The 22,363-nt window shown below is 45.0% G+C and overlaps 1 protein-coding gene across 1 annotated transcript; it reads right to left on the bottom strand.

The window, feature by feature from the left end:
- Positions 1-21,169: 21,169 nt before the first annotated feature.
- On the bottom strand, positions 21,170-21,520 carry LOC145797642 (uncharacterized). Its single transcript, XM_082885032.1, has one exon. It carries the CDS (start codon positions 21,518-21,520, stop codon positions 21,170-21,172), a length of 351 nt encoding a protein of 116 aa, XP_082741158.1.
- Between the last annotated feature and the right edge of the window lie 843 nt (positions 21,521-22,363).

The raw sequence follows: 22,363 nt of genomic DNA, 5'->3' as shown, positions 1-22,363 counted from the left end.
ATTCAATATCATCTACACCACCTATCAAGACTTACCAACATATTTACCCCAAAACCATTCCATGAAAACTTGTTTCTCAACATTCTTTTCTCAATGCAAGTTTTCAAATCAACTTTCAAAGTTTAATGTAATCAAATGAATTGATATGTCAATTTTACAAGATGAATATAAATACTTTTATTCCAATTCATCATCCAAGGAATAACACAATTCTCTTTTCTCAAGTATCCTCGATAATTAGTTATTTCAAGACTATTTCAACGTTTTGAACAACAATTTCCAAAATGAACAACAATTCTCATATTCCCTGAAATTCATCATTTAGATAAATATAACTAAGAAATTTTCCAAACATCCATTTATTTTGACACACAAAATAAATATATCAATATCATTCATGGATTTTTAGTCTCTTAAAAAAAATCTCCAAAATTCTAGGTTTTCTCACCAAAACTATATAACTCAAATCTTTTGAAAGAAAACTATCCAAAATCATCTTTTCTTCAATCAACGAAGATCAAAACCAATAAGATCATTTTAAAAGAACAAGAGACAAACCCACTTTCAAAATCGCTCAACTTCTTGAAGCAACAATCAATTTTCAAAGCTATCGAAAGATGATTTTGAAAATCATATAGATCTTGCAAAAATATATATATATATATATAACTCTAAGAAAATCCCTACCTCAAGTTTTGAAGAAGAAATGAGATGAAATCCCCAAAATCAACGGTGTCGAAACTCGATCTTCACCGCACACAACAAAACCCTCAAGATGATAACCAACTTTGGTGAAAAACTTAGGTCTAAATCCCAACGGATTTGGAGAAATCAAAGAGAGAAAATGACTTCTAGAGAGAGAAGCTCCCAATCTGGAATTCTAGAGAGTTTTAGAGAGAGAGAGAGAGAGAGAGAGAGGGGACTAAAAAAGTGATCTGAAATATCAGATTCACGAGCTGATATAACATGGTCCGCTCGAGCGTGGAATGCCCTGCTCGAGCGTCAAATACACTAGCCCAGTACTTTTGCAGACAGGTCAAACTTCTGAAACTAAACATTCTCTGCTCGAGTGCATAAACGGTCGCTAGAGCGGACAAGCAACTTTGAATGGGATTGCCCTTCGACCCCGCTAGGGCACTGGCCTCAGACCCGCCAAGGGGCACTGCCTTCTGGACCCTCGCGAGCTGACCGGGCAGCTCGATCCCCTACCGGCCCAATCGAAGTGGCAAAACATAAAAGAATGATCGAAATCGGGATCGCTACAACCTTCCCTCCTTAAAGAATTCCGTCCCCGAAATTTCAAATCAAACAACCCAATCAAAGGGGTTTCTAGCGATCAATGCCACGCTATTTCATTTTCAAATCGCAATACTAACTCTCAACCAAATTCCACAATTTCTACCATGGTTATCTCATTAACAACAACCTCCCAAATACGTATAAACATGAAATTTCCCAAAAAAGTAATGGCAACTCTCAACAACCTTATGTTTAAAATAACAAACGCACATATCAACACGTGGTTAACAACTTTAAATATGTTTCCCTCAACACTAGGGAATATTACAAAGAAAAGCAACTTAAGCATTTTCAAACAAATCTAGATATTTGGAGCAAACTTCCGCCTCTCGTTCCCACATCGCTTCTTCAACCCCATGGTGTCTCCACAACACCTTTACCAATGGTGTAGTTTTGCCCCATAGCACTTGCTCTCGGGTATCTAATATTTGAACCAATCGTTCTTCATAAGAGGCATCCTCATCTACCTCCAAGTCAACCCAATCAAGCACATGAGAAGGGTCGGGTTCATACTTCTTAAACATAGCTACATGAAATACATTGTGAACTCCCAAAAGTTGTGGCGGTAAAGCTAACCGGTATGCCACTTCCCTAATGCGCTCTAAGTTCTCAAAAGGTCCAATGAACCTTGGAGATAATTTACCACTCTTACCAAATCTCATCAAATGCCGCCTTGGTGAGATTTTTAGAAACACATGGTCACTAACTTCAAAAGATAAAGGTCGTCTCCTCTTATCGACATAACTCTTTTGTCGGCTTTGGGCCGTAGCTAACCACTCCCGAATGAGAATAACTTTCTCGGTTGTCTCTCTAACAATTTTCGGACCCAGTAATGGTGCATCACCCACTTCGGCCCAACAAACCGGTGATCTACAAGGTCGGCCATACAAGGCCTCAAATGGTGCCATCCCAATACTAGCTTGGTAACTATTGTTGTAAGCAAACTCAATCAATGGTAAGTGCCTTTCCCAAGGCCCCTTAAAATCAAGGACACAAGCTCTAAGCATGTCCTCCAAAATCTGAATGGTACATTCCGACTGTCCATCGGTTTGAGGATGATAAGCGGTGCTAAGAGTTAACTTAGTTCCCAACGCCTCTCGAAGGCTTTGCCATAACTGGGCAGTAAAACGAGGATCCCTATCTGACACAATAGTCACAGGTACTCCATGAAGTCGAACTGTCTCTCTAATGTACAACTCTGCCAAGCATTAAACTGAGTCGCTGGTGCACATCGGAATGAAATGTGTAGACTTAGTCAACCTATCAACAATCACCCAAACGGTATCATTGCCTCGCTATGTTCTACGAAGCCCAACTACAAAATCCATGGTAACACGCTCGCATTTCCACTCGGCTATCGGTAAAAGTTGTAACAAACCCGCTGGTCTTTGGTGTTCGGCCTTCACTTGTTGACAAGTAAGGCACTTCGATACAAATAAAGCGGCATCCCGTTTCATACCCCTCCACCAAAATTGGCGACTAAGATCATGATACATTTTAGTGCCTCCCAGGTGTACTGCAAGGCATGAGTGATGGAACTCCCGAAGTACTTCCTCTCTACAAAATTCTGGTATAAACAAACGGTCTAGGTAACGTACACTCAGATCCGAGTGAACGTTCAAACCTTTCTCTTTCTTTCCATTGGTAATCTTAACACATATTGATTCCACATCACGGTCTCCTCATTGTGCCTCTATGACCTTACTAACCAAGGTTGGTTGAGCATTCAAAGTTGTGGGAGCTGAAAAATTTTGGATCAACAGGAGCGGACCAATTCGGTCTAGAACATAACTTCTACTCGGCATTGACCCTATCCAATTTTGGGGCCGAATAAAAGAGCTGGCATTCCTGCCAGTTAAACAAGGGCCGTGTAGAAGTACATGCCAAGGACTAGGAGTGGACCAGGCCCGAGGGCCCCAAGAGAATAATATAAATACAAGATCTTCAGTCCTAAAGAGATATGTGAGAATTACTATGCTTAGCTTAGAATCCAAGCCTCATCGAGTGTAAATACTAACTTGCCCGTCGGAGTGCTAATTTCGGCACCCCCGACCGGAGTGTTTATTCTTTTTCAGGTGACCAGAAGAGGATCACGAGCATTCCCCAGGATCCCAAAGAGTATTTCCAAACCACTTACCTACAATTGGCGCCGTCTGTGGGAATACTCAAGCACATCCATGGCGAGCGTGACGGAAGATCCTCCGACAGTCACTGTCGACCCTATACCTCACAATGAAACTACACCAACAAACTTGCTTGGACCAGAAACTATCGCTGCACGATGTGCCTTGAATTTCACCTCACCCTCGACTTCGGAGCACGAGACAATGCAGGCAATCATGGAACAAGCAAAGCAAAATGAACAGAGGCTGGAGAACATGATCGCTGAGAAAGAACGTCTTCGTGAAGATTTGGCCTTAGAAATGGCGAAGTCCAAACAAGCTGTGTGCCTAAATCCGGAACGATCTCCGAAGGCAGGTGGTCGACAAACTCGAGCACGTCAAGACACAGATAGCGACTCCGACTCATTATCCCTGGAGCCCAGGAAGAAGGGACGGCATGAAACCACCAGTTCTTCCGAAGAAAGTCCCCATACAATGTAGAAACGAAGAAGGAAAAGTTCGGACGATGACCAACACGACCCCTTCGTACGACGGATAGCAAACGCTGTGCTACCAAAGAAATTTAAAGCACCGTCGTTCACCCTATATGACGGCAAATCAAACCCCACCGACCACATCCGTTACTACAAGCAGGCCATGACATTGCATGCAAACGACAAGGCCCTCATGTGCCGAATATTTGCCAGCAATTTGGGACCGTTGGCAGTCCGGTCGTATTATAAACTGGAGCCGGCTTCAATCAAAACCTTCCACCAACTACAGAAATCCTTCAGGGCCAGATTCATTACCAACGAAGTCCAGCCAAAGCAAGCTGACTCCCTCTGGGCAATGCAAATCCTGCCAGGAGAAACACTAAGAGCTTATTCGGCGCGATATTAGGAATGCTTTAACCTTGTTGATGACGCTTGCAACGACTCCATGGCCATCACTGCCTTCAAAATGGGACTACACCTAGATAATGCCTCCGCAATTCCTTGACTAGAAGACCCCCCAAAACAGTCTGGGGGTTGATGAAGAAAGTAGAGGAATACTGCAAAGTGGAAGATGATGCCTTGCAGGTTAAAGCCGAACACGTGGTCAACAAAACGGCCCCTCCCGAAATCGCTCAGCCAATAAGTTCCGCACCACCTCAAAGCCCTGAACCACGACAGCAGGCTAAACGAGACAAGAGATGGGATTCTCGCCGATCCAGCGATCGATGCCCACACCAAGTCAATGAGCAACTGCAGGTCGATAGCAGGTGCACAAAGCGCGCCGACAAGAAATATACGGAGCTGTCAGAGCCAATCAACTCAATTATGCCCAAGATCCAACATTTTCTATTCTTCAAATGGCCGTCCAAGATGGTGGGACCTCCTGACACGAGAAGGCGGGACAGACATTATGAATATCACAAAGATCACGGTCATGATACGGACAGCTGCTATGCCTTGAAAGACCACCTTGAGGAATTGGTCCAAGATGGTCGGCTCCAGCAACACGTTCGAAAAAGCACAATCAAAACTGTCACCCTTTGGCAAGAGTCACCTCCCTTCGGCGTTATACATATGATATACAGTCTTCCAACGCCACGTACCGTGCATGGAATCCATTCATCTCCCCAGGACCAACGCGCACAAACGAAAGAGCCCCACCAAGCACCGAGCATTATCTTTGACGATTCCGATCTTATCGGCATAACACTCCCCCATATTGATCCATTGGTTATTGAACTACACGTGAACCGGTTTACCGTTGAACGCGTCCTCATTGACCAGGGGAGCACTTCGGAGGTCATGTGTTACGAGACTTTCATCAAACCCGGCTTCAACAAATCAGATCAGTCTCCGGCTCCTCATCCATTGTTCGGCTTCAACGCGAATCCGGATTATCCGTTGGGGAAAATCACGTTACCCATTCGGGCGGGCTCCCAAACGGTGAAAGTGGAATTCCTGGTCATCAAGCTCCCTTCGCCATATAACCTCATTATGGAGCGGACTTGGTTGCATACTATTTGGGCCGTACCAAGCACCTATCATCAGCTGCTACGCTTCCCGACCGAACACGGCGTTGAGCAAATCCGAGGTTCCTAACAATCCGCACAAGCATGCTATCTCCTTTCTGGAAAGACACCAACGGAGACGCAGGTTAACTCCATTGAAGTGTCAAATCAAGAGTCTCGATGAAATCGGACGGCTTTGTGATAAGAAGCCACGAAAGCTGTAGGCGATACCGGTAGCCGCTTCTCAGGACGTCTGATCAACGCATCTAGCTGCACCGCTGCACGCCGATAAAGTTTCCCCTAAAGGTATTTTTGGACGATAGAAGGCTAGTTGATGGAGAATTAGGCATGAGTTCTATCATAAAACTCGACTTCTGGGAATGATATTGGTTCTGAGCGGCTCACCATGTACACTTTCCACTTCTGTAATGCAAAAACGCCTGTTTACTGACTCTGCAATCTAGTTCAAAGGCCTCCAGATTTGGAACGCCCTTCGTGGATGTCACGATTGGCCGAATTAAGTCTCCGGATTCGGAGCCCCATCGACGCATGACGTCCTTGGGCCGATAAAGCCTCCGGATTCGGAGCGCCCTTCGTGGATATCACAATTGGCCGAATTAAGTCTCCAGATTAGGAGCCCCATCGACGCATGACGTCCTTGGGCCGATAAAGCCTCCAAATTCGGAGAGCCCTTCGTGGATATCACGATTGGCCAAATTAAGTCTCTAGATTCGGAGCCCCATCTGCGCATGATGTCTTTGGGCCGAAAAAGCCTCCGGATTCGGAGCGCCCTTCGTGGATGTCACGATTGGCCAAATCAAGTCTCCGGATTCAGAGCCCCATCGGCGCATGACGTCCTTGGGCCGATAAATCCTCTGGATTCGGAGCGCCCTTCGTGGATGTCATGATTGGCCGAATTAAGTCTCCGGATTCGGAGCCCCATCGGCGCATGACGTCCTTGGGCCGATAAAGCCTCCGGATTCAGAGCACCCTTTGTGGATGTCACGATTGGCCGAATTAAGTCTCCAGATTCGGAGCCCCATCAGTGCATGGCGTCCTTGGATCGATAAACCTCCAGATTCGGAGCCCCATCGGCGCATGGCATCTTTGGGCCGATAAAGCCTCCCGATTCAGAGCGCCCTTCTAAAATGAAAACATTTACACATCTAGGCAGGGATATGTAGGCTGAAACCAGTACAATCGCATGAAAGAGACAAAACGTGCTAGTATTCAAAGTAAGATGCTCAAATTAAACATACAAAAGTTTAGAACGAGAAAAAATGCCATCCGCATTCGAAGCATTCCAACATCTATTCTCATACGACATCACGCTGTACAAGCGGCAGCGCGAAGTCAATGCCCGCTGATCAGAGGGCACCCACAACTTGAAAATGCTTTGATCTGACCGCGCTCGAGTCCACGATTCACCCCAACGAGATAATCACCCTTGAGGCTGAAACCTTTGGCACCATAGACAATGTCAAGGCCAAAGTCCAAGACAAGAAAGCAATTCGCCACGAAAACAGTAATACTCAACGGCCGCAGAGCTACGTCGGCCCTATTTCTTGGCCACGGTTGCGGACAACATCGCCATCGTTGTTTCTCCTTTCGAGGTGATCTGCTTTGATGACTTAAATGTTGATGTTTCTTGAGCACCCTGCCTCCCGTGCGAGTGTTTTCCCCGCTGCGATTCGTCGCAATATCAGACTCAACCAGAATTCGACCTTCTTCCCTATTAAAGAAAAGCTCCATTCAACGATCACACTTACGTAACCCCACGCAACAAAATCATTCTAAAATGAGTCTGTGCATAGAAAACGAAGTCACTGGAGCGACAAATCATAGGCATTTTGTTTCTAAAATATTTGCAGTGGCCCCGAGACGATTTCATTAACACTAAACTCCAAACGACAGACGCCAAGCGACATTTGCTGCAGCCACTCCATGCACTAATTTTTGCCTTGTTAAAACGGCCTAAATTATGTAAACGGCAATTATGGGCGAATGCCTTGAAGTCCATGTACTGGCTGGGGCAAGGGCAGATTTATTAATCTAACCGACCGAGCATCTTGGCCCCATGCCGATCGATACGTGCCACAGCCACTTCATGCACTAATTTCTACCTTATTAAAATGGCCTAATTATATAAACAGATATTATAGATGGGCCAACTGTCTTCGGAGTCGGAGCCCCATCGGCGCATGACGTCTTTCGGCCGAAAAAGTCTCCGGATTCGGAGCCCCATCAGCGCTTGACGCCTTCAGGCCGAAATGGCCTCCGCAGAAAATACGCTTGTGCCGAATAAAATTTTCAATGAAGCAAGGTTGGAATAAAATGAGTACTAATATAAATACCAAGTACGCTACAGATTGAGAACTAAGCATTTTATTAAATTCGGCAAATAAATACATAATTTCACTTTCAATCTACGTAAGCATTACAAGGAATTCTTCGGTTCGGCGGCTTCTTGGGTTCGGCGGCTTCTTCGTCATTGCTCTTCTCAATTTCGAATGCGGAGAAGGGAAAATCATTCTGTTGATACAACGAAAACGCCGAATCCAACCCTCCCGATTGGAGACTCGTAGCTGGCCGATGCGCCTTGATCCAACCGTGCCTAAATCCACGATTTTCACATCGGCAAACCTCTTCAGCGAGTTTCTCCTTGGTCTTCTGAATTTCGACCTTCCGGCCGTCATGGAAGCCTTTTTCATAGGCCGTACCCCTCGCAGTCTCGATCGCAAACATGCTAGCCGTATTACGATCGGCGATCGCATCGCTAATCAGTCTCTAAGTAACCCTCTCTTCAACAACTAGATTGGGGTGGCTGGTTGATTGGGGCCTGCCAGACTTGATTTTCCTTAGCTCGTGCTCGGCCTTCTCGGCGCGAGCTTCTAACTTCTGAATGCGTTCATCTCTCTGTTCTATGTCGCGGCGAGCGGCGCGGAGACGCATGCCAATCTCATAAGCCGTGTACAGTTCCCTCACCGCCCCGTGAACGCCCTCATAAAACACTTCAAAATCCTGTCAACCTACCATCGACTGCTAAACTTCGGGTGGGAAAATCTGTTGAGCAAACTCGACTGCCACATTCAGATCTCAAATGATCGAGTCTGCCTCTGTCATTGATCTATTACCCACGAAGACTGCAAAACTCAATGGGTGAGGAGTCGCGTCAGGTTGCCTGCCAGAACCAAGCTGAGGAGACTTACACTGTGGCTGTTTGTCCCTCCTAGGCGACCTGCTCCGACGACGAGGAGATTGACGCCTCTCCCGATCCTTTGAAGTCCTACTGCCCATGCGTAAAGGTTCATCGCTTCGACTCATAGCTCCTCCCAGCTCACCTAGAGTCTTTGCTTCGCCCCTGTTGTTGAAGAAAAGTTTATTTGACATTTGTGCTTGTTCAATCTTCCTCAAACAGCTAGATTGAAATGCTGAATGAGCACATAAATAGGACCCTCATTCACGAAGTACACGCCCATTTATTCCTTACAGGGCCAGCACCTCCGACGCAATCCCCTCAATGTTGAAGCGCCAACTACCCAGTGCCGAACGAATCATATGCCCCAATCGCATCTATTCGGAGTTCTACGATCTTGAACTCGCTGGGGCAAAGGCAAATTCATCAACCTAGTCGGCTTATGTGCCCAGCCGTTCCCCGAATCGATGCCTCAACACAAGGTTCTTATGGACGTGTTATTCGGCATTCTGCGATCGCAAACCCGTTGGGACAAGGGCAAATTCATCAATCTATTAGGCTTAAGTGCCCCAGTTGTTCCCCGAATCGATGCCTCAACACAAGGTTCGTATGGACGTGTTATTCGGCGTTCTGCGATCGCGAACCCGATGGGGCAAGGGCAGATTCATCAATCTAGTCGGCTTAAGTGCCCCAGCCGTCCCCGAATCGATGCCTCAACACAAGGTTCTTATGGACGTGTTATTCGGAGTTCTACGATTGCGAACCCACTGGGGCACAGGCAGATTCATCAATCTAGTCGCCTTAAGTGCCCCAGCCATTCCCCGAATCGATGCCTCAACACAAGGTCCTTATGGACATGTTATTCGATGTTCTGCGATCGCGAACCCGCTGGGGCAAGGGCAGATTCATCATTCTTGTCTGCTTAAGTGCCCCAGCTGTTCCCCGAATCAATGCCTCAACACAAGGTTCTTATGGATGTATTTTTCAGCGTTCTACGGTCGCGAACCCGCTGGGGCGAGGGCAGATTCATCAATCTAGTCGACTTAAGTGCCCCAGCCGTCCCCCGAATCGATGCCTCAACACAAGGTTCTTATGGACGTGTTATTCGGCGTTCCACGATCACGAACCCGCTGGGGCAAGGGCAAATTCATCAATCTAGTCGGCTTAAGTGCCCCAGCCGTTCCCCGAATCGATGCCTCAACACAAGGTTCCTATGGACGTGTTATTTAGCATTTTATGATCGCGAACCCGCTGGGGCAAAGGCAGATTCATCAATCTAGTCGCCTTAAGTGCCCCAGCTGTTCCCCGAATCGATGCCTCAACACAAGGTCCTTATGGATGTGTTATTCGACGTTCTACAATCGCAAACCCGCTGGGGCAAGGGCAGATTCATCAATCTTGTCTGCTTAAGTGCCCCAGCTGTTCTCTGAATCGATGCCTCAACACAAGGTTCTTATGGACGTGTTTTTCGGCGTTCTACGATCGCGAACGCGCTGGGGCGAGGGCAGATTCATCAATCTAGTCGGCTTAAGTTCCCCAGCCGTCCCCCGAATCGATGCCTCAACACAAGGTTCTTATGGACGTGTTATTCGGCGCTCTACTATCATGAACCCATTGGGGCAAGGGCAGATTCATCAATCTAGTCGGCTTAAGTGCCCCAGTCGTTCCCCGAATCGATGCCTCAACACAAGGTTCCTATGGGCGTGTTATTCGGCGTTCTACGATCGCGAACCCGCTGGGGCAAGGGCAGATTCATCAATCTAGTCGGCTTAAGTGCCCCAGCTGTCCCCGAATCGATGCCTCAACACAAGGTTCTTATGGACGTGTTATTCGGCATTCTACGATCGCAAACTCGCTGGGGCAAGGGCAAATTCATTATTTTAATCAGATCACTAAGCTCAGTCGATTTGTAAGTCTACTGTCTCACGTAGTCTTGGAATTTTGTCCTAACCACTGATTCTCCTAATTGTCTACTCATACAACAAACAATACGAGAAATATCTAGGAAGCATATGAAATTTTCATTCATAAATTGGGCGCTAACGGCGGACATTTTACATATGAAAATCTCACGCAGATGAAAATCTACTAAACAAAAACAGACATTGAAATCGAAAAAAAAAAAGCTAACAAAACTAGAATGTCTCCCAAATCAAGTCTCAGGGTCAGACTCAAGTGGCTCAACGTCCACTTGCTCGTAGGGAATTGGCGTGGCCAATGTAACTCCAGCGGCCGCAAGGGTTGTGAACCAGCCGTGTTTGAACCCCCGATTCTCGAATTTGGGGACTTCTTCTACATAGTACTTAAAGGCGGAGCTCCTCCCAGCCTCGAACGCCGCCGAGGACTCAGAGTCGTCTTTCTCTTTAGCCAGCTTCAACTCTCCAAACTCGGCCTCCAGCTTGGCAAGCGCCTCCTTAGCTAACTTGAGCGACTCCTCGCTCGCATTTGCCCTCTCCTCGGCGTCAACCCTGAGTTGATCAGCTGTTTTGACCATTTCCTTCTCAGCCTCGGCTCGCACGCTTTCCATCACGGCTCTCATTGCCTCGAACTCTGCCCTGCTCCTTTGACCCTCGACTTCAGATTGCAAATGGCCAATCCTTTCAACAGCGTCATGCTGGCGGCGGCCCAATTCTACGATCCTTCCAACTATCTACAAAACAAAGGATCGTCATATGCCAACAAACATCAAATGCAAACCGAACCAAAGATTTAGTCACGTACCAGAAAAGCCGACTAGACGGCTAATGCTATTGTCGCCAAATCCGGCTCGGCACGAAACGTTACCTTGTCAGCCGGCAAGGAGACCGAGACAGCCAGGCACAGTGCCACAACTGCATCCTTTAGAACCGACGCTTCGGAGGAGATCGGCATATTTTTTTATCTTTGGCTCAATAACAAAAGGAGCCACCACAGCTGACTCCTCCAAGCGTGCCTGTTTTTCTAAGGGGCCCCCTTCGGAGCCGTCCTCACCCTCAGCACCTCGTTTTTCGCCTCGATCCTCTAAAATTGGCCGAATTTTCGTACTCGGGCGCTCGACCTCCTTATCCGTCTCGGCCACGACAACATGAGCCATTTCTTGTATGACAACGGGAGCAATAGATTCAGTCAGGACATGTCCAGAACGGATGGCTACGACCTTTTGTCAGGCGGCCATGCGTTCGGCATTCCTTTTTTGTGCCATCTGCGTAAGATTATCCCCGGCCATATCCTTAGAGAAATCGTTGGGAAGATCTCCCAAGTTCGTAAAGATATCTTCGGCGTCCCCTCAGCCTGATGGAGACGGAGGATCAGGAGAGTTCAACCCGGCTTCCTCAAAGGTCGAATTGATGGCATCGTCACCTTCTGCGGCCAACTCCTTCGGGTCCTCAGCGATAGGTTCGGCAACTTGTCCTTCCACCTGCTCAGAATCAGACGATTGACGATTCAAGGCCAATCTGCCTCAAGTTTTTGAAGCTGTGGAAGATGAGGGCTGTCAGTTGGTTATCGCCTCGCGCGGTGGGAATATTATCTGTCGTCAAGAACGACGTGTAGGTTGGCTCGTACCCTAGGAGAATGTGGGCTGCCCTCCCTTCGTTTTTGAAGGTCTGGATGGCCGACGAACTGTAGCGCGGTTTTAATTTCTACGAGCACAACTTCGTCGTCTGAAGTCAACACTCTCTTCAAGTCGCTCCCTGCGTAGACAAAGCGATTAGGCGAGCTAAAGTGCCGAATACATGAATATGTAAGTAACCGAAACAGTGATTTGGTCGGCCACCTGGTTCGCCTTTTTGCCCCCGCACAGGATCTAGGCGATCTTCCCCTTCGCCGAATTCCCAATTACCGCGGACAACAACCATCATGTCATCGACACATTTGCCAGAGCTAGCAAGCATGGTCACTAAGTGGTGGTCAGTGTCCTTGGCTCTAAGGAAGTAGCGTCCCAGACGGCCAATACACTTGGCTAGGACATAACAGTGTTGAATGGTGGGAATACATAAATTGACTCTAAGACGCCGATTTATCTCTACAATGCCCATTATGATGCGGACGAAGTTCACATTGGGCTGGGAAGGAATAAGACCCCAGTACCGAAGAACAACCCTCAAAAGTGGGTGAAGAGGAAAACAGACGCCGCCCTCAGCAATTGATAAGAGAGGAAAGATGATTGTGTTCTCGTCTTCCCTCACCATATCAGTAGTGCTATCTACCACAATTGACAGATGGACGTCGTCAGGGATGGAGAAGTGGCGTCGAAAGCCGGAGATTCGATCTGCAGAAAGGAGCTCCTTCAAATGTTTCGCCATTCTTGTCGACTCAAGGATTATGAAAAACTAAAAACAGATAAAGAGGGGGGATCAAAAAAAATGTAGGAGAAGAAAACTTATAGGAGGCGAAGGAAAGATCGAGAAACAAGGGGTTACAGAAACCGCAGAATGTAGGAGTCCCACTGGAAGACGAGCCAGATATCTTCGAGTATTCAGAGCATACATTCGAAGAGACAAATTCAAATCGCATTAAATGGAGGCAGCGTACGAAGGGGCGGGAAAGCGTTATAATCACCAAGAAGCATGTACGCGTTCTGACATGCATCGGGAAGAGGAATAACCGCCGGATTTCTAACCTCCAGACTAGAAGCCAAACACGCCTACTAACTGGTGCTACTAGGGTGTTTGGGGGGCAATTGTGGGAGCCGAATAATTTTGGATCAATAGGAGTGGACCAATTCGGTCCAGAACATAACTTCTATTCAGCATTGACCCTATCCAATTTTGGGGCCGAATAAAAGAGCCGGCATTCCTGCCAGTAAAACAAGGGCCGTGTAGAAGTACATGGCAAGGACTAGGAGTGGACCAGGCCCAAGGGCCCCAAGAGAATGCTATAAATACAAGATCTTCAGTCCTAAAGAGTTATTTGAGAATTACTATGCTTAGCTTAGAATACAAACCTCCTCGAGTGTAAATACTAACTTGCCCGTCGGAATGCTAATTCCGGCACCCCCGACCGGAGTGTTTATTCCTTTTCAGGTGACCAGAAAAGGATCATGAGCGTTCCCCAAGATCTTGAAAGAGTATTTTCAAACCACTTATCCACAAAAGTAAACAAGGTAGCACTCTCTCCAGACTCACCCAAGTGCAAATCAAACTTGCCAATAACATCTAGCATATCCCATTCTCGAATGGCCACACTTACCAAACTACTCACAGATTTTCGACTCAAAGCATCGGCCACCACATTGGCTTTCCCCGGATGATAGTGTAACTCAAAGTCATAATCCTCCATAAATTTCATCCACCTCCGTTGTCATAAATTCAAGTCTTTTTGAGAAAACAAATACTTTAGACTCTTATGATCGGAGAAAACCTCAAACATCTCACCATACAAGTAATGCCTCCAAATTTTCAATGCAAAAATCACCACCGCTAATTCTAAACCATGGGTAGGGTAATTCTTCTCTTGAGTTTTCAATTGTCGTGATCCGTAGGCCACAACTTTTTCCTCTTGCATCAAGACACAACAAAGTCCATCCCCAGACGCATCAGAATAGACAGTGTAATTCAAACCCCTTTCCAGAATTATAAAAACCGGTGCGGTAGTCAATCCTAGTCTTAAGCTCTTGGAATGACTTTTCACAAGCCTCACTCCACAGAAATTTGATACCCTTTCTAGTCAACCTAGTTAAAGGTGCTGCTAGTCTAGAGAAGTCCCTTACAAAACGCGGATAATACCCCGCTAATCCCAAGAAACTCCGGATTTCAAAAACATTCTTGGGTTGTTCCCAATCCTGTACAGCATCTATCTTTGAGGAGTCCGCAGTTACTCCCTCTCTAGACACTACATGCCCCAAAACCTTCACCTTAGTTAACCAAAACTCGCATTTCTCAAATTTGCCATACAATTGGTTCTCACTAAGTAAACCCAACACTACCCGCAAGTGAGTCTCGTGTTCCTCCTCGGAGTTTGAATAAATCAATATGTCGTCCACAAAGACGACCACAAAACAGTCCAAGTATTCCCGAAAAATTATGTTCATCAAATCCATAGGGGAACCAGGTGCATTGGTTAACCCAAAAGGCATTACAAGGAATTCATAGTAGCCATAACGCATACGAAAGGTAGTTTTCTGAATGTCCTCCTCCCGGACTCTTAACCGATGGTACCCCGATCTTAAATCTATTTTTGAGAAGCAACGAGACCCTCTAAGTTGGTCAAACAAATCATCTATTCTGGGTAGAGGATACTTGTTCTTAACTGTAACTCTATTCAACTTGCGGTAATCAACACCCAACCGCAACGATCCACCCTTCTTCTTCCCAAAGAGAGTCGGTGCTCCCCAAGGTGATGCACTAGGACTAATGAAGCCCTTATTTAAAAGCTCTTGGAGTTGAATCATCAACTCATATAATTCGGCGGGTGCAAATCTATACGGTGACATGGAAATTGGTGCCGTGCCAAGCACTAATTCAATGGAGAACTCGATCTCCTGGTGATGTGGTAAACTAGTAAGATCTTCTGGAAAGACTTTCGGGTATTCACAAACTACCCTTGGTAACTCAACATGAGCCCCATCACTCTCACTATCCAAGAGAGTTGCAAGAAGGCCACTAAGCTTGCTCCTACTACGAGGGTCAACAATTGGCGACAAGGCTCCATCAACTCGGTTCCCCAGAAAATAGAAACGATCACCACCCGAAGTGCACACCGTAACTCTCTGACGGTAACAATCAATCACATCTTGATAAGAACACAACCAGTCCATGCCTAAAATGACATCAAAACTCGACATATCTAGCAACACAAAAGTAAATGGAAGTCGACGCCCGGCAACTTCTGTTTCACAATCACGACAACCCCGGTCTAAATCAACTGTACCCCCAACAGGTGACTCTACTCTGAGTGGAGGCAGTAACCGTGCTACCTGTAACCCCAATGCAGAAGCAAATGCAGTAGATATAAATGAATGAGACGCACTCGTGTCTATCAACACATTAGCCAAAGAATTACACACAACAAAAATACCTCTCACAACTGAGGATTCTAGCAACTGCTCTAGCACAGTAACAGCATACACGCGTCCCTGTGGCCCCTGATTAACTTGGTCCCCTCTCGGAGCATAGGCCTATTGTACTGACTGAGCCGAAGCGGCTCCCTGATTAGCTCGCGAAGCTTGGACTGATTGAGCCTGCTGGTGGCTCTGAGTCTGCCTCAACCCTGATGCGCTAGATGCGCTCCAACTGTGGGCAAGTTCTCTTCATATGCCCCGGCTGACCACACTGATAACAATTAAACCCTTGACCTTTATTCTAAGACTAAGATTGACTTTGAGATCGGTTAGGTGGTGGTAACATTAACTGCCCTCCTCCTTTCTGTGGGCATGAGAAGGATTTGTGACCCGGTTGGCCACACTTGAAACACGAGAAGCTACTTGATGCACTTTTTCCCAGACCCGCACTAGGCAAAGGAAAAGTGGATCTAGACTGCTGTTGTTAGGACTGGGATGGATAGGTGTTCCTACTCTTCTTGTTTTGCCTATAGTCTCCTTGAGACTCTTGGCCCCTAGACCTTGAACTCCGAAGCCTCTCCTCCTCGGTTTGTATGGAAATTTCTATGTGTGTCATCGTCTCCACAAGACGGTCATATTCCCGAATCATATTTCCGACAAGCTTGAACATAATTTTTGTTTTCAATTTCTTTTCAAATTCAATGCAACAGCGCCCTTCCGTTGCCACCAACTCTTATCCAAATCTGGAAAAACTAGAGAAGACCGTCTCAAACTCGGCCACGGGCATGTCGAGTTGTTTGAGGTCTTTAAACTCTTGCCTCAATCTCTCCCTAGCAGTGGGAGGTATGTACTTATCTTGGAAAGAAACTGCAAAGGCTTCCCATGTCGGCTCCACTCTACCCTTGGCATATTTCCACCATTGACCCACGTCTCCCTTAAGGTAGTAACTTGCTAGAGTCACTCTTAGTTCACTATCTTCGATGTGAAGCATCTCAAATGTCTTCACAGTTTGTTCGAGCCACTCATCCGCTTTCTTGGCCTCGGGACCACCATGGAAGTCATCTGGTTTGGCCCGCAAGAACTCTCTAGTAAGGAAACTCGCCCTTGACTCCGCGGTGTTCTCTCGGGCTTGATTCTCCACCCTTAACAAGTTCGTAAACTCTCTTAAAGCCCCTGCCATTTCTCGAGCCAGGGCCCCCATTGCGGTTTGACCCGCTTGTCCCACCTTCTCGGCCATATTAGCTTCACCTGGTTGCTTAGCCATATTAGCTTGGTCGAACCCACCTTCTTGCACTGGAACCCTATGGACCGGTACCTCATGCACACCTCGGCGAGCCCTACCACGCCTCCCGCCTCTACCACCACAGACTTGACCCCTTCCAGACATCCTAATAAAGGACACAAGAGCAATAATTTAGCGCATTAACTCATATGTGCTCGTAAGCTGACTCACATGTTCGAATAATTTAGCACATTAACCCAAATTTCTAGCCCAAATGATAATACAGCAATCATGGCTCTTTTAAGGAAAACCGAATATAAATCTCCAAACTTACATTACATGATACAATAGTTCTTCATGCAACAATACATTAATCCAACAACAAGAAAATAAACAAATAAATACCCCCAGGGGTTTACAAGTTTCCAAGGCTTGAGCCTGGTTACACAAAATGGTTATTCAAACCCACACACATACAGCCCCTGGCTTACACACAGAGTCACAGCAAAATAAGAGTCTTGTACTCTCAACACACATTTCCTCGCCTTTAGTTAGTCGACATCACCACATCTTTTCCTGCACAAAAATCCCGTAGGGTGAGCATAAAGTCCAGTAGAAAATCATTAACAAAGTATATACATTTTATACAAGTCTCAATAGATGAAATGCACATGACATGCTATGCCCTTTTTGAAGATAAATCACATTTTCATCTTTTAAAAACCATCATGCTCAATGATGTCATGCAATTTCAATTGTTCAAAACTTAACAATTTATTTCAATAGTGGTAAATACAACTCTGGTAATCCCTAGGTCGGGGTCTGCAAGTAGACTATACAAGTACTACCAAATTGTCATTTTTACTGGTATAAACCGGAAGGCTCGACACTTATCCGCGCGGGTTTTCGGTCTTTCAAGCCGGATCCTCAGGCAAACTTATTCAATATCATCTACACCACCTATCAAGACTTACCAACATATTTACCCCAAAACCATTCTATGAAAACTTGTTTCTCAACATTCTTTTCTCAATGCAAGTTTTCAAATCAACTTTCAAAGTTTAATGTAATCAAATGAATTGATATGCCAATTTCACAAGATGAATATAAATACTTTTATTCCAATTCATCATCGAAGGAATAACACAATTCCCTCTTCTCAAGTATCCTCGACAATTAGTAATTTCAAGATTATTTCAACGTTTTGAACAATAATTTCCAAAATGAACAACAATTCTCATATTCCCTGAAATTCATCATTTATATAAATATAAATAAGAAATTTTTCCAAGCATCCACTTATTTTGATACACAAAATAAATATAACAATATCATTCATAGATTTTCAGTCTCTTAAAAAAAATTCCCAAATTCTAGGTTTTCTCACCAAAACTATATAACTCAAATCTTTTGAAAGAAAACTTTCCAAAATCATCTTTTCTTCAATCAACAAAGATCAAAACACATAAGATCATTTTAAAAGAACAAGAGGCAAACCCACTTTCAAAATCGCTCATCTTCTTGAATCAACAATCAATTTTCAAAGCTATCGAAAGATGATTTTGAAAATCATATAAATCTTGCAAAATTATATATATAACTCTAAGAGAATCCCTACCTCAAGTTTTGAAGAAGAAATGAGATGAAATCTCCAAAATCAACGGTGTTGAAACTCGATCTTCATCGCACACAACGAAGCCCTCAAGATGATAACCAACTTTGGTGAAGAATTTAGGTCTAAATCCCAACGGATTTGGAGAAATCAAAGAGAGAAGATTACTTCTAGAGAGAGAAGCTCCTAATCTGGAATTCTGGAGAGTTTTAGAGAGAGAGAGGACTGAAAAAGTGATCTGAAGTATCAGATTCATGAACTGATATAACATGGTCCGCTCGAGCGTGGAATGCCCCGCTCAAGCGTCAAATACACTAACCCAGTACTTTTGCAGATAGGTCAAACTTCTAAAACGAAATATTCTCTACTCGAGCGCATAAACAGCCGCTCGAGCGGGCAAGCAACTTCGAATGGGTTGCCCTTCGACCCCGCCAGGGCACTACCCTCGGACCCACCAAGGGGCGTTGTCCCCTGGACCCTCGTGAGCTGACCGGGCAGCTCGATCCCTGACCGGCCCAGTCGAAGTGGCAAAACATGAAAGAAGGATCAAAACCAGGATCGCTACATCTGCCATGGCTTCCTCACACCATTCTCTCACTCTTTTTCCAAACCTGAATGAGTCCACGATAAAGTTGATCGATTCTGACTCCCATGAACCTCAACCACGGGCTCCTCCTCCTTCTCCTATTCTCAGCTTTCCTAGTGATGTTAGTTGAACAAATAATGCCAGTACAATCTGACATCAAAGCAAACTCGTATACGCTGAGGTCATGTGTGGAGACCGTGACTGCGATCTCCAACTTGTCCCATCGACTTCAAAACAAGACGTGTGAGGTACATTAGTTAAATGCACAACTCTCCCTCCTCCAACGTATGTACAATGATGCTCAAGTAGAAATTAGTGCACTAAAAAAGCAGAACAAAGAGCTGAAACAACAGGCCACGTCTGTGGCTCGATTCGGAGTTTCTTCGCACAACCAATTTGATGGCCGACGCGGAATAATCTCCTTCGAAAGCTCTGCCAGGGCCGAGATAGAGTCTTCCAGAGTTTCGAAGGAGTAAAGATGAAGTGAGGCAACTGATGGCAAAGTCAGGCAATGAATCTGTGTACAAATGAAGCCAGTTGTAATCTTCCCCGCCGGGCTGCTGCCGAAGAAGAACAAAGAAAAAGATCCCTCTTTCTTCTTCTTTTTTTTCTTTTATTTTTGTATATATGTTTGTACAAATTTGATCGGGGTTAATCCCTGTTAATAAAACGAGTTTTTTTTTTTCCTTTCTCTTTTTGCAAATCCGAATGGCAATCAGTTTCGAACTAAAAAATAAGCCTCTCACTGATTATAACATAAATCAAAATTGATGAAATGATAAAAATTGATAAAATTGACACAAATCGGATGCAAGACAGAGCAATACCAGTCGATCACCTGGTCGGTCGCTCATTGGAAACGCATTCCGACGATAAAAACTCGATAGTACGGGTATAAAATAGAATACCAGCACACAATATAACAGAACAACTTACGAATTATTGAAACGAAACAAAAAAAAAAGTTTCTCCTCCCTTTTTTTTTGGTTTTATTATTTTTTCCTTTGTAGTTAAACACTAGCTTCAGATAGACTCGCTGTATTAGAAGACTTTTCTTTTTTTTTTTATTGCTTTGTAAAACAATGATCGGGGTTGGACCCACCAGTTTGGATGATCTCCTAGCATAATTTGTGATGAATGGTAGCATTGTACAGGACCTAAAACTGTGAATACCTGCTCTTGCATTCGTTCTTGAATCGGATAACGACCCACAACCAGACAAATATGTAAAATGCAACTCGATAATAGGAAAACGAATTGAAAACAACTTGAAAATACTAAAAGACACTTGGTACAAACAGTACTTAAAACATAACTGTGACATGCCAGGACAGAGGGCCAGCTTTTGCTGCATCAGCACTGGTCTGGGCCACTACCCAAACCCTGCTGGGCTTCAAAAAGAGGTCGGTCAGTGCTGTCTAGCTGTCATGCACTGCTTCTTCTATGCCACTAGTTTATTGCTTCAACCTTTCTTTTAATTTTTTTTTTTTTTTTTTTGGTTGATTGTAATAAAAGAAACTTTGATTTGTATCAAACATTTGGAGAACTTTAAGTTTGAAATCAATGAAATTAAAGTTGGGAACGCAGAAAATTTTCCTTTTGGTCCAAAAATGATCTAAGTTGTAGAAGGTAAAATTTGAACAAAATTAACTTTTATCAAAACTTCTCAAAGACCATTTTCGAAAAGGATCACCATTTGACACGCACAAAATCAATCCTCAAGATGTATAATACTGGATCAAAAGATCATAACTGCCCCTTGATTGAATACCACTACTCTGCATTGTACCCAGCTTTTCTCTCAGAGTAAAGATCACAACCGAACCCTCAGGTAAATAACAAATAAAGATGACTTGATCAACAAAATGGACAGGACAGTTGAGCTGGAATTGATTACAACCGAACTTTAGGAATAGAATCTCGAAGATGGGAATTAGGCCTTACGTAGTTCGGTTTAGGTTCATTCGAGTATTAACTCTCTCCTTTTGCGCTCTAACTTTTGCCAAGGTTGCCCTTTAGGGTTTTTAATCTTGCAAGCTCAGTTTTTCTTCATTTCTAATTGTTTTATGCACTAACTTTTGCCTAGGTCGCCCTTCTGGGTTTTTGGCCTAGAAAGCCTCTCAGAGATAGTATTTCTTCAACTTGTCCATGTCGGTCAGTTGGAAAAATTCCTAACCATCTAAGTCCATAAGAATGACTGCTCCTCCTGACCAGATAGACTTAATGATGTAAGGACCAGTCCAATTGGATCTGAACTTGCCCCAAGGGTCATGGATGGGATCTTGGTTGTCTATGAGCACCAGATCTCCTTCCTTCAGATTCCTAGACTTCACCTTCTTGTTAAAAGACTTAGCAATTCTGCATTGGTAGCCCTGTACATGATACAATGTCTTCAACCTTCTTTCATCAAACAGCATTAACTCCTCAAATCTACTCTGTTGCCAGTCGACCTCAGCTATTTGACACTCAGCCATAACCCGCAGTGATGGTACTTCAATTTCAAGTGGCAAAACAGCTTCCATACCATAAACAAGAGAATAAGGAGTTGCCCTTGTAGACGTCCGGATTGAAGTTCTATAGCCCCAAAGTGCGAATGGCAATTTATCTGGCTAGTCCGTGTAGGTCTCAACCATCTTCTGCAAAATATGTTTGATGTTCTTATTGGCGGCCTCTACAGCTCTATTGGTTTGCGGTCGATATATAGATGACTTATGAAAAGCCACATTGTATTTCTCCAACAAGTCTATCACCTCCTTCTTGAAGTGGGAGCCATTATCTGATATAATCTCGTTTGGGACTCCGTATCGACAAATGATATTGTTTCTGATGAACTTAGCCACATCGCTGCTTTCAACACTGCATAGGACTGGGCTTCCACCCACTTTGTAAAGTAATCAATTGCCACTAGAATGTATTTATGCTCGTTTGACCCTTTCAGTGTGACTACGTTGATGACATCGATTCCCCAGACTGAGAAAGGCCATGGCGAAGTCATGCTATGTAGTTTTGACGGCGGGATATTCATGTTATTAGCATGAATTTGGCATTTGTGGCATCACCGAACAAAACCAATGCAATCCTCCACCACGGTGGACCAGTAGTAACCTTGCCTGAGAATCTTCCGGGCTAACATTACTCCGTTCATGTGCGCTCCGCACTCTCCCCTATGGATGGCCTCCATTAGGCGCTTCGATTCCTCTTTCTCGACACACAACTTGTGCATTCCCAGATGTCCTCTTTTGTACAGTTTGCCTCCGCAGATGATAAATTGAATGGCCATTCGCCGTATTCCCCGTTTGTCCTTGGCATTTTCCCCCCGGTGGATACGCCTCCTTTTCCAAGAAGTTCTAGATATCGAAGTACCA

Source organism: Camellia sinensis, chromosome 8 (assembly GCF_055761805.1).
Source record: "Camellia sinensis isolate YWXY chromosome 8, ASM5576180v1, whole genome shotgun sequence".
Lineage (NCBI taxonomy): Eukaryota > Viridiplantae > Streptophyta > Magnoliopsida > Ericales > Theaceae > Camellia > Camellia sinensis.
The sequence above is the reverse complement of the archived record's forward strand: the minus strand, read 5'-3'. Positions and strand labels throughout refer to the sequence as shown.

Excerpts from the sequence above, each read along its gene's own strand:
- LOC145797642 (XM_082885032.1), bottom strand. The coding sequence starts at position 21,520 with ATGGAAGCTGTTTTGCCACTTGAAATTGAAGTACCATCACTGCGGGTT.